Below are 13,457 nucleotides of genomic sequence, written 5' to 3' on the forward strand. Positions count from 1 at the left end.
TACCATAAATAATTACATTTTTTTTCCATTTTTTTGTTGCTGTTGTTGCTCAATAGAGTAGTTGTAATTGTTTTTTTATTAGATTTTTGGACAAGTTGATCAAACTCAGCTGTTGTTGCTTTATGAGTTACTCTAGTTTGGACATTTTGGTCGGCCATTTTGCAGATTCACCTTCAAGAAGTTTTTTAATTGTGTCATCGACTTGTTTTAATCAAGTTGGTTTTAAATTAACCATCGCAAATGAGTTTTTTTATTTTTTTTACAATATAGATTTAAATTTAATATGTAATATATAAATAAATATTATTACAACAATCCAAAGAAATTTTTTACACTTTTTTTATTACGTAGGGTTTAAAGGTCAAAAAATTATTTTGAGTGGAGCTCAGTGAAAAATTGATACAAATTCTAATAGTAGTACAACGATAACATTAACTATTTGCAATTTTAAAAAAATCTTATAAAGCTATGAAATACTGAAGCAGGGCCGACGACACCGGGGATGGAGGTCAGGTAGCACTAGCCTCCCTCTTCCCCTATCCCAAGTTTCTTCGAAGGGGAATTTTGTGCCCCTTCACTTTGAAACCCGTGTTGTTGGCTCTGTGAAGTATACTTTAGTATTTAAATTATCAACAACTTTTTTGATTTTGACAGTTATATATATAAATATATATATATATATATATATATATATATATATATATATATATATATATATATATATATATATATATATATATATATATATTCGACAAACTTTAGTTTAAAAGTTTTTTTTGTTTGTACTTAATCTAATGGATGATATGCTCTTCGCCGCTATACTACAAAAAACCACATTGAATTGTGAAACTCATGATGTATTTTTTCAAAGTAAGCAAAACCAAGAAAATTTATTTAATTTGTTTTATTTTTGTAGTATTTTCGTCCAATTAAATTAGACCACCATCGGAATTAAAACAAAGCTTCTAATCTATAACATTATTTTACATCTGATGACGCTCTGACCGTCTTATGACAGTCTGAACTAATTAAACTGAGATATTGCAAAAATGCAATAACAAAAAAAAAGGAAAAATAGATAATACTGAGCAGTGTTTTATGTTTTTATACTTATTTATTTAAACTTAATTTGATCCGATATTACGATAAACAGCAAAAGTTGCACGAACGGTTGATCCAATAAGGTTCCAGTTACTGAATTAAAATGAATCCTTCAAAATTCCAATTATTTTCAGCTATTCAAATAGTGTTTTACTTATTCATATAAAACTTTAGTTCAAATAGAATTTTTTACTTGAATAATTATTTTATGATTTTTTTATGATATTTTTACTTTCAATTAACGAGGAAAACTTTTAACTGCCGGCAAAGATAAAAGGGATTGGGATTTAATTAGCTCCGCAAGACATCTATTCGACGTCTCATAGACGTTACAAGTTTGTAGGACGTTCTTTAGACGTCCTACAAACGTTCTTTGACCACTGGGTCTGCTTCTAAATGATAAATTTCAAAACAAAAGAATAATTTAAACTGAATTCTTCAATACTATTGTAGATTAAAATCTTTGAAGGAAATGCTACAATAAAGTTACAAAGAGTATTGGTATTTTAAATAAAAAGAGAAGAATTTTAAGAATTTTAATCATTATTTTCAGTGCCATATTAATTATTTTTATTATCTTTGGAGTAGCGTCCTCAAAATAAACCATAAACCTCCGCATTGTAAACAGAAGCATGATACACGTCTTATTAATTCTAAAGACCTTCGTTTTAATATTTACAAAATTAATATATTTTCAACGTTCTTTGTTTTATGTTTACATGAAGAGCCAATGCATGTCGAGTTTCATTACTTAATTTATATTTATTAATAAAAAATAAAAAAATAATAAGTATATATTAGGAAATAATAATCTCTTCCAACAACCAAATTAAAAAAATATATATGTGCAAATCTTGCGCTCCATGTAGTGGACCTTTTTAAGGAATCAAATCGTTTAAAAACATTTTGATTTTTTGCATAAATGGAGTTATTTTTTTTAGTTTTTTTTCAAATGAAAACTAAAAAAACGGTTTCTTTAATTAATAACATATTTTTGTATTTTTAAACACATACTGCCTTTTACCTGCTTCATAATCAAAAGTTTAAAATTGTTAAAGACAGTACAACAGTACGTACGCTTTTTGATTTTTGATTTCTTTTTTTAACAAAAGTATTGAATTTCAAGAGTTTAAAAATTATTATTAGATTAAATAAATTATTATTTCAAGAATTATTATTATGCTATGTTACAGAGATATGTTAAACTAATTTAAAAATTTTTTGATATTTGAAAAATTTATTTTTACTATTTGAACCAGGGATGCGGAGTTCCAAAAAGGACTCCGGATTTGAAAGTCACAAAAAGATTACTTCATCTTAGTTTTTGGTATCCAGGAGCTCTAAAAGTATAAATAAGTTTATGGACTACTATTAGGAAAAAAGTTAAGACTTTTAGGTTGGAGGAACAATCATATTTTGAACACGGAGTCTTTAGGTATAATGGCGGCAAAGACTCTGGGACTCCAGGACTCCAGGCTTAAAAACAATAAGTTTAAAGTCATTAAATCTCATGAATTTTTTTCTTATAGCAGATCATAAGTCAACAAACATGTTTAGAGCTTCTGGACACTACAGACTTGAAAAAAGTAGAGATATAAAGCCGGAGTCCTTTTGGGACTCCGCATCCCTGATTTGAACAATATATGCTTTGGGGAAAAGGGAGCGTTTTGTAGTAAAAAATACGTACGTAGGCAATGGTGGGGTTTGAAGAGAATTGGTGTTGAAAGCATACAGGTGTGCACAAAAAGGTCCTAAATCAGATTTTTTACTGCATACGTACTTTTTGGATGTCTTTCAACTACATTGAGCTAAATAAGTATTATAGATAATTACTTTTAAATGCAAAATACGTATGCTGGCCACACACTAAACAACCACGCATTGCATTGGTGATATTGCTGTTATCAAACAATATAAAAATATTTTACATGCTCTATTTACATTAAAATCCTGTGTTATTTAGTTATTATTACCTTATGTATCAATTAAGACTAATTGAATGATTACTACTCGTTTGAAGATGCCTAAGGCAACTCTTTATAATATTTATCAGCGCATCAAATCAAAGCAATATGTTGACTTCAAAACAACATATTATATAATAAATAATAACATATTATGTTATCCGTTGAGGAAAGCCTTGATGTGGACCAAGAACGACCACTCCAAAAACCAGCAACATAATATGCTCTTTGAATGTTAAGGGTTTTCAGATATCGAGCTGACAAATTTATATTCAACTGCCTCCCTATTTGACTGTGAATGACACACAGATAGTTTGATTTTTCATTCACAACGGGCAATTTGCCTTCAGAAAAAAATTGTCAAAACATGGCTACAAAAAACATTTTAAACTTTTCTTTTGAAAAACTAAAGTCTTGGAGATGAGTATAATAATACTTGCAAATAATTGATAAGAAAGTTTTAGATGATAATTGAAATTTTATTTCCTTTATTAACTTAATCCTTGATAAATAATATTGTTAATTGATTTACAATTGTTATTGCAGATCCATCAAAAATAATTTTGATTTATGTTATTGATTAATTGTAAATTATTTTCCGATTCTTTGTCCCAAACATGTTGAGTTGTACCACATTTTTCAATTCTCCATCCCAATAAATCGGCAACGAAAGTCAGAATAATGTTTGATGGGTTTGCGAAATTCAATTATAAATCAGCTAATAATATTTTAACATAACCTTTATATGAATTTGCTATGATTATAAAAATGTATTTATAAGTTAATTTAGCTTGTAACTTATAAAAATATTTTTGATATATTTACAAGTTGTTTAACTTTTAAAGTTATACAACTTTATAAGTTATACAACCTATAAAGTTGTATAACTTTATAAGTTGTTTAACTTATAACGTTGACTTTAACAGAGGGTAACAGCATGTCTTGTGATGATTACAGGAAATGTGTAGTACTCACGCTAATATTTTTAGGAGAAACGCCTCCTCGTTGGGTGCACTGGCTAAAATCTGGTGCACACCATCATGTTCGCTGGATGTCAACTCTTATATATAGTGCTACGATGTATGCGTTATGAGACCAGCTGAAAAAAGACAAAGATAAAATGGAAAAACCGCGTCGTATTTGCATATTTAATGCACTTTTCTACGTAAGGGCTAGCCATCCCTTCTGCAGCCGATGCACCGTCATATGATCTCTAGGTATGGCATGATCTAGAAAATGTTCAAGAAAACTGACCCAGAGGTTGGTAAAGTGACCATTCTTGCATTGAACAGGCATCTGTGCTATCTAATCAAAGAAACTGCAACTTTTTCTCTTTTTTCAAGTGTGGTGCCAACACAGTGGAAAACAAGTAATGATTCTCAAGAAGCTATATTTATTCATCATGTCAAAGTTATCAATGGTCTTGCTGAATGGATCATGAAACTCATTGCAGACTTTGCAAATACTTTAACTAAAGTTGAAGTACAGAAATAATATTTGTTACAAATTATTTATAAACACAGACACAAAGTACCGGATTTTAAAAAAGAAACCCTGGGAAACATTAACATCACTAAATATTTTTTCCTTAGATGTATCAGTACTAATTTAGTTCATTTAAATCTTGTACAATTACTTTATTGAACTATGTATTGCACTACTTTTCATTATGTTTAAATTTAGATATCAACAGTTCTTCTTAATTTTGAATAGTTTTATGTTATATTTTCAATGTTACAATTTTTTGTTAGTATTTTCAATGTTATAACAATGTTATATTTTAATGTTAAATAATATAAAAAACATTTTCTTTGCGTTGGCAAGGCTTAGGGTTGTTTCTAAATCCTAAAGTATGATTTTTGTTGTATTTGATGCTAAAAGGAATGGGGAAGTATCCAGGGAATTTTTCAGAGCACTCTATTTTTTATGTGATAATTTTATGTTAAGCATGAGGTGTGACCTGTGGGGTAGTAATGTCAAAGCCCGAGTAAATTCGTTGCAATCAATTTGTATAACAAGACTTAAATTACTTGGAGTTAAAAATTGTAATAGCCTTGAAGTTTGAGATCAAAGATGTAACTATATGGTGTGATAGTCTTAACGTTTTGTGGGGGCTTAGACATCAAAGTCAAAAATGGAAACCGTTTGTTATCTACTGCGTTGGATTAATTCAAACAAAATCTAATATGAAGCGATGGAAGTACATCAGTGGCGTGCTGGCTCAAAAAAGCCCTTGCGGGGTTCTTCTGAAAAGGTCTATTCAGGCGGAATTTTACCGTATTTACTTGATTTGAAGGCCCACGAATGCATAAACGTTACTTTTCACTAACAAGCTTTTAAACTAATCAGTAATTAGCGTTACGTTGCGTTATAAAAAGAACTAGTTTTATAAAAATTGACATTCTTGCTTAAAAATGTAATGATAGATTTAAAATGAAGATCAAATCTTTAGAAGAACGTAGAAAAATTGATAGATAATGGTTTGAAAATGTAGAAAAACTAATCAATAAATTTTATCGCGCGACGATTAACTGATTAAGCAATATTTTGTCTTGTAAAATGTAAAGTAACTGAACAATAGTTTATTTGACCCGGGTGCAAATAATTTATAAAAATATTAAAAGAAAATTGATTTTTTACAATAATCACCCTCGCTACGCATTATTTTCTTTCTATTCGCAGTTTAGATTATAAACATCTTTGTTGCGATTGTTAAGTACTATTTTTCTTTATTTTTTTGTCTTGGTTTTTTTTACTTTTATATACGGTTCTGACAAGATGATCTTGATTACCATTGCAACTTTTGAGATGTTTGAAATAACGTCTTGTTCTAAAAAAAGAAGTTGTACATATATAGAGCAATTTTTTATCAATATTTCAATTTACACCATCAGCTTTTAGTCCTTTGTTTAATTACAATAAACAAATGAAATTAATTTTTATTAATTAGCTAAAAATTATTTATACAGTTTGCGTTAAATAGTTTATTTTTAGTCAATTTATGTTTTACATGTTTTGTTAGTTATTTTAATATATTATATTTAATTTTTTTATATACTTTATTTCTTTATGTAATAAATTTTATTTTTTTAAATTGTTTAATGCAGCAACTTTAATGCCTCAATTTACATTATTTATAATATTAAATTTGAATCTAGACTAACCTGTATCTGATTGAATATATTCGCAATCATGGAGTTTAAGTAATAGCGTTCGGTTGATTTTTGAATACTAAAACTTTAACGCTCAATAAAATCAAAATTTTTATCGGAAACTTCTTGAGAAAAATGGATTGTTAAAAAAGACGTTAAAAGAAACGTTAACTAAAAATACCTTCGCATTTTTTTGTAAGAGTCAAAATGATGAATGAGCTTTAACTATAAGTTTTCGCTCTTTACAATCAAATACGGAGTTAAATTATTAAATATATTTTTAAATTATATATTTAACTTCAAGATTTATTTATCACGTAATTGTTAAAACTTTCAAACTTCAAGTTTGATAGCGTACAAAAAGTCAGTCAATGATCGTTGTGGGAATTAACGCTGGCGTTAAAAAAAGTTTTGGTAATACGAACAAAAATCTAAAATATAAGAAATATTTGCGACTAAAAATATTTGTAAAAAAGTTTGGTTTTCAAAAAATTGTTTTAAACCAACTTTATTGTTTTAAAACGCAGTTTCCATTGGAAGAATTATTTTTATAACTGGCTTATTTGTTTCTATATAAAGAAGTTTTGAAAAACAAAATTTTTTAAAGTCCCAATATATACAATTAATATTTTGCTCATAAATATATTTCTAAAATAAAGTTTTCAAATTTATTTAATAGATAGATTTATATGCAACTTGTTTTGACTTAAAACTGCATCGTACTTTTGTATAATTGTCGTTCTTCATTAAGTTTAACTTTAAGTCTAGCGATTTTGTTTAACAAGTCTTCAACTTCAACTTTAAGCGTGTCGTTAAATCTGTAGTTTTCTGAAGTCGGTATAGCAACAGTTTTGGTATAGTAAATTAAAAAGACGAAAAAAGCTGCTAGAAGCAAAACGTACAATGTTCTAACTTTTAGTTGCATTTTAAAAATAATTTTCCATAAACTTTTTTGAGCAGAAAAAAACAAAGAAGTCTTGAGAGGTGTCCTACCTTGACAAGAAGTAGTCTTGAAACTTTTTGAATTATTAGATTGTTATAAATTTTCATTTAATAAAGGCTTTATTTATAAATCTAAAAATAAAAACAATAAATAATACTTTGTAAACATAAACACTATTAAGTAATTTGGTTCGTTAAAATTAATTATTTTTCACAAAAATATTTTTTATATCAAAAGACGTATACGTCATAAGCAAATTTAATAAATTACATTTATCAAATTTGTATTATTATCCGTGTGTCACATAATTAATAAATTATCCGACAAAGAGTCAAAAATTTGGTTAAAATTAAAAAAAAATTAAGTTAATTGATTTTTGCATTTAATAAAGGTGGTGCCAATATTGATTTTTAGACCTTTTTTTTTTCTTTTTGAGGATTTTTAATTTTTAAGACCTTTTTTTCAAAAAAAAAGAAGTTAAAAAGCATTTAAATAGAGCTTTGTTATTACTCAACATTTATTGCGTCATTAAAATATTTTATAAAAAGTATCTAACACTATCTTTATAAGTATCTATATAAACTAACCATTTGTTTGCTACAACTCGCAACGATAAAGACAGCAATATGCCCCCGAAGATTCTTAGCTTGATAAGCAAGTGACTATCAAGTACTTATTAGAAAATGTAGATAAAGCGATTTGAAAATGAAGATTGCATTTTCATAAATCCATTACCAAATATGATTTGAATACTCATATATTAAAAATATTGGTTTGTATTTATAGAAACTGCTTTGCAAAAGCTCAATGTTATTTACTATATATATAGACTCAATATTATTTACTTCTTAAATATAGTAAGTAGCATCGAGTTTATATAATAAGAATTGCGTACAATATAAACTCAATACTATTTACTACATTTTCTAACATCCTACTATACTTTTTACTATACCTTGCTTAAAATATTTTATATTACGTTTTTACTGCTATTATCATATTATATATTATACTACAACTTTATATTATATTTTATTACAGTATGTACTTACTAAGTTGCAGACGATAGTAAAACCAACTTGATTCAAAAGGCAAAATTACTTATACCACAAGATTTCTATTTATACTAACTAAATATTTTTTTAACTTTTTGGTTGTAGTTTTAAATTTCTGAAACAACTATGTTTATTGCTACAAAACTGCGATAAGTAGCTATCCATTAGATTCTGGCTTGTCACTAGCTATCCACTAGATTCTGGCTTTTCTTTTCGTTGTAGCTAGCTACAAAGCTACAATAAGAAGCTATTGGCATGTAGTAATAATATCGTCAGCTAAAAGCTATGAGATCTAGCCATCGGTTAGCTATAAATTTTTTATATTTAAATAATATTGCAAAGTTCAATTATTATCAGAAATATATTAGAAACCACACTAAATGTCGAACTTTTTAAGAGGTAAACAACAAAATGATACAATAAAATGAGAAAAAAATTCGCTCATGTATCGCTACACAGTTAACTATTTGCTCGCTCATTTCCCACCGGTAATTTATTGTGACTTTAATATAGCAGTAATAATAAATTATTAATTGTTGTGATTTTAAAATACCAGTAGCAATAAATTTATATTTATTACTGCTGATTAGATCGTATATAAGACGTTTAAAATAAATTATTATCAACTTATTACTAGTTAGAACGTTTGTAAGACGTTTAAAGTAAACTATTATTTATTACTACTGCTATTAAAATATATATTTCTCACAAATAGGAGAGATATATATACTACTTACGATTTGAGATTTAGAAACTTAAGAAAATTTTATATTAATATATAGCTTATATTTTATAGATTTTTTTTTTAATTTTCATTAACAGTAAATTGAAGGTTGTTTTTAAACACGATAAAATAATAAAAAGTCATATTAGTAGCGCATAGCACAAAAAAAAATTTTTGTGTTAAAAAAAAAAATTTTTAGTATTTATATATTTCCTTTTTCTTAACTTAATTTTGCTGGAATTTCTTTTCTCTTGAAACGATGCCGTTCTATTAAACTAGGCTAAAATACTTTTAATAGCGATATTTACCACTTAGGGGTCGTCCATAAAGTATGTACGCTCGGAGGGGAAGAGGTCTGCAAATAGCGTATATGAGATGGAAGGGCAGTGAGTCAATTGTAAAAGAAAGAAGACACTAAATTAAAAAAAATATCATATAATGTTAGATAAATAGGTTAAAAGCATAGGTACTTTTAGGGAGGAGGCGGGTACTCAAAAAAGCGTATTACAAAATGCGGGAGGGGGGGGGGGTGGACGAAAAAAAAGCGTGCTTACTTTATGGACGACCCCTTAACTATAATACCACTTTGTTCTAGCAAAGATTGAGTTTACTCAAAATAGTTTTTTATGTACATTCAATCTTTGCTAAAACCTAATATTTACTTAAAAAAATTGGTTACATTTGAGTTGGTCGCATCAAAACAATACACTTTCGGAGAATATTTTTTTAAATAACTTTATTTCTAAATTTGCTTTTAAAATTAAATTTTAAAACAAGAATAAATTTATTTGATTTTAAAATTTAAACCTGAATAAACAAAATTTAAAGTATATTAAGAAGAGCATTAGTAATTGTGCTGAGAAAATTCATTTATCTTACTTAGCATTTATCTTGGTATTATAATTTTGGTATATAATTTAAATTATAGAGCAAAAAAGTAAATAAGCATAAAAAATAGTATCCATTAGCAAAAAATAAAATGTTTTTGACCATATTTGGACTTTCAATTCTTTTTATTGGATTATAATAATGCTACAAAAGTAGTAAAGCTTATGTTACAAATTGGTTTATCTTACTAAGCATTTATGCACAAATGCTTATAATAATAATGTAAATCTCATGTACAAAAAATGTATAAATTTTAGCTTTGTTTTTTTTTTTTTTTTTTTTTTTTGCCTTTTTTTGGCGATTAAGTAACTTAAATAACGAAAAGCTTTCGAATCCCAGCAGGCATTTAGTTCAAATATCTTTTGAACGTCTTTCAAAGTTCTAAAAGATTTTTTCGAACTGAATGCCCGCTTAGACATGATCAAAGAGTCGAAAGGTGAATTTGGAAATATAAAAAATAAACTGTTGGAACAACGTAGCTTCAATGTTACCAAAGTTGTCTCAGAATAATTTTATAACTTTATAAACTATACTAACTTTATAACTTTGAACTTTCTTTATCTTTCATCATATTATATTGGCAATGGTAGATTTTTATTTTCTGGTTACAGTATTGATTGTTTCTTCTAAATTGCGTTTATTAACGTTTCGTATTTTTATCAATTTTTATTAATTTCTTTTTTTAAATCTCTTCTTTAAAATAGTTTTTAAAATTATGCCTTTTCGCGTCATTTTAAACAAAGTTATTCCACAATATTTACAAAAGATAAACACATCTTTGCTAATAAATAAAACTATTAAACGAAAACTTAAAACTTAAAAGCTCTATAAAAAACATTCGAAAATAAACATTCTTTTTGTTGATTAAAACTTTGATTACATTTTATTTTCATTAAAAAAAAATCCTAAAAAATCAGTTATAAGATGGCTAAATAATCAAAAAGATAAAACTTTTATATTTTTGGTTATTTTGTTTATAATTTAAAGAACTCCTAAAAATTGCTCATATAACAAAAATACTAAAAAAAGAAACTACTGAGAAAAGAAATCAAACTTCTTTTAATTACGCTGGTGTAGTATATATTTGTTTCTTAACAAATACTATGAAGTGATCTAAATACAGGCCCGCACAGAAACTTTGTGATGCCCAGGGTCAATTTTTGTTCGGTACCCTAAACTTTGGATCTTTGGGTATATTGAATTAAGTAGAATTTCACTGATTATAGTCCGTGTGTCTGCTATCACATTACAATTTAATAAAAACAATAATTTTGTTTTAACTATCGCTACTTTTGTATTAACTTTTGTATTAACTATCGCTACACATAAACACTCTATATTTGAACTTGATTATATATGATAAAACAAAAATACAAAGACAATTTAAAATGAATGGAATTATATATTTCATCAATAAAATGTTAATTATGAAGACTAGTCAGATCACTTTGAGGGCTTTCTTCTTTACGAAACTAGAGATGACATTTTCGTACGATAAAGTCTTGGCAAGGTTCATTTCATTGAAATCGCCATAAGGTTAGTAAGGCATTTTTCAGTCATTATTGATCACAATTCGGATTTAATGAGAGCAAGCTTACTGAAAAAGCGCTCTCCTTAAGCCACTGAAACCGGGATTGTATTAAAAATGCGAAGCAAAATGCAGATTGAAGGAAATATTGACTGGTAGATTCTGTTGAGCAACTTGATAGAAGAAAGAAATTCTATTTTTCCAAAAGTATTTGATTGCTTCAGAATATCAAGAAGGCGGATTTATTCAATCAACTTCTCTTCCTTTAAATTGTTTACGTAGAGATTTTCCAGGACTTTGCATTTTTTTTTTGACTAAGTTTTTCATCATCATTTGAAGGAGATGGAGAACACCATATGAACATAAACATGTCCGTAGTCTTTTGAGCTGTATCCATTCTGTTTCTTATTTTTCTTGTCCTCTTCTTAACAAAATCATTTTGAAACCCAATCGAAGCTAACCCAGATGCAACCAGTTTCGTTTCTTGGAGGAATTGGGACCAAGAAGAACGTAGTCGTTCAAGATCATCAATTCGAGTCTTTAAAAACTTTGTCTCGTTATCCAAAGAAATGCTTTCTGATTGAAGAAGAAGGCAGACATCGTTGACACATAGGATAGCCTTGAATCAAAAAGAAGTCAAGACCATGAATTCAAATGATTGAATTCATTTTTTGAGTGCCTTAACTAAAGTCAGTTGATGATTTTCTAAATCAAGTTCTTCAAGAAGTTTCATAGACTTTAGTATTTCTTTTGGTCGTTACGACAATGGCCGGACAGCCTCTATACGCGCACTCCATCTTGTTTGGGACGTTTGGTGGAGGAACTGCTCAGTTGCCTCATTCAAAATTTTCCAGCGCATGGGACTACTACTAAAAAGGTTTACAAGGATTGGATGTTGCCAAAATAGTTCTTGAATACAATAGAGGGTTCTGCAGAATGAACGCCAGCTATATTGAGACTATGCGCACTGCAAGGTATAAACAAAGGATTTTCCTCGAGAACAATGGCCTGCATTCCTTTGTATACACCCGACATATTAGCCCTGTTATTATAGCCCTGGCCCCTACAGTTCTTTAAATCAATTTGGCGTTGATCCAAAACGTTTATAATCAACTTTGCAATGTCAGAACTCTTTTTTTTTTCCAGATTTAATACCTTCAGAAAACGCTCTTTTACTATCCATTGGTTGTCAGATCCTAGGCGGATAAACCGAAGAACGAAAATGATTTGTTCCGTATGAGACATGTCTGGAGTTCCATCAACAGTAATGGAAACATAAATGGCTGTGTGGACCTCTTCGATAGTAGCAGCAAAAACAGTTTCCCCACATGCCATAATGAACTCATTTTGAGTTCTTCAGCTCAAATAGTGCGCTTACATTCTTGTTCCTTGTTTTTGGTGTCGAGAAACTTCTTCTAAATGGAACTGAAGTGCCTTATTGTGTTTTCCCAACAACTCAAGGGTGGATAAAAAATTACCATTATCATACTCTTGTGTTTGATGAGTCTACATAAATATGAACATAATATTAAAATAAATTTTACATCTAGATTAATATCTCAAGCAACATTAAAATTATTTTATAAACATAAACTGCTAATACACCTCAAAACCTTAGATTTCTTGAAGCTAAATGGAGAGTGATGTCCAGGACGCAGCGTAAGATTTCGTACTACTTAGATGCCTCATTTCTTAATAAATTTTCAAGTTCTGAATTGATCCCGGTGTGATTTTTCAAGGCTTCAAAGGCAGATGTCCAGACGATGTAGTAGTTTCTGTGTTGAACATTACACTGGTGGCTTTTAATCTTTTCTCCTAGCTTTCGCCAATTATCTTTATTCCGCCATTCCACATCAAGAGGAACGACTAAAAAGCCAGGGCCAAAATTATGCTTTTGCCCAAAAATAGAGCAGAGAAAACAAACGAAATTTTTTGCAGTTCTACTTCAGATAAGTCTCTGTTAACTTCCCTCCGTTGAGAGAAGTTAACAGAGACTCCGTTTTTTTGTTTGAAAAAAAACGGAAGTAGAAACTTTTTTGTTTGTAGAATCTCTATAAAAAAGTACCGGATTTTGAGGTGGTCCATTTAGTATGAATAGATTG

The 13,457-nt window shown here is 28.4% G+C and overlaps 1 protein-coding gene and 2 long non-coding RNA genes across 3 annotated transcripts; all 3 read right to left on the reverse strand.

The window, feature by feature from the left end:
• Positions 1 to 5,590: 5,590 nt before the first annotated feature.
• On the reverse strand, positions 5,591 to 6,739 carry LOC136091244 (uncharacterized). Its single transcript, XR_010643823.1, has 3 exons — positions 6,399 to 6,739; positions 6,230 to 6,302; positions 5,591 to 5,895 (listed from the first exon to the last, which is right to left on the reverse strand). It is a non-coding gene; the product is annotated as an uncharacterized LOC136091244 (long non-coding RNA).
• Positions 6,740 to 6,799: 60 nt separating this feature from the next.
• Positions 6,800 to 10,602, reverse strand: LOC124806024 (uncharacterized). The gene is made up of 2 exons (XR_010643824.1): positions 10,365 to 10,602; positions 6,800 to 7,291 (listed from the first exon to the last, which is right to left on the reverse strand). It is a non-coding gene; the product is annotated as an uncharacterized LOC124806024 (long non-coding RNA).
• A 1,632-nt stretch (positions 10,603 to 12,234) lies between these two features.
• LOC136090998 (uncharacterized) lies at positions 12,235 to 12,690 on the reverse strand. Its single transcript, XM_065817981.1, has one exon. It carries the CDS (start codon positions 12,688 to 12,690, stop codon positions 12,235 to 12,237), a length of 456 nt encoding a protein of 151 aa, XP_065674053.1.
• Between the last annotated feature and the right edge of the window lie 767 nt (positions 12,691 to 13,457).

Source organism: Hydra vulgaris, chromosome 14 (assembly GCF_038396675.1).
Source record: "Hydra vulgaris chromosome 14, alternate assembly HydraT2T_AEP".
Taxonomy (NCBI): Eukaryota; Metazoa; Cnidaria; class Hydrozoa; order Anthoathecata; family Hydridae; genus Hydra; species Hydra vulgaris.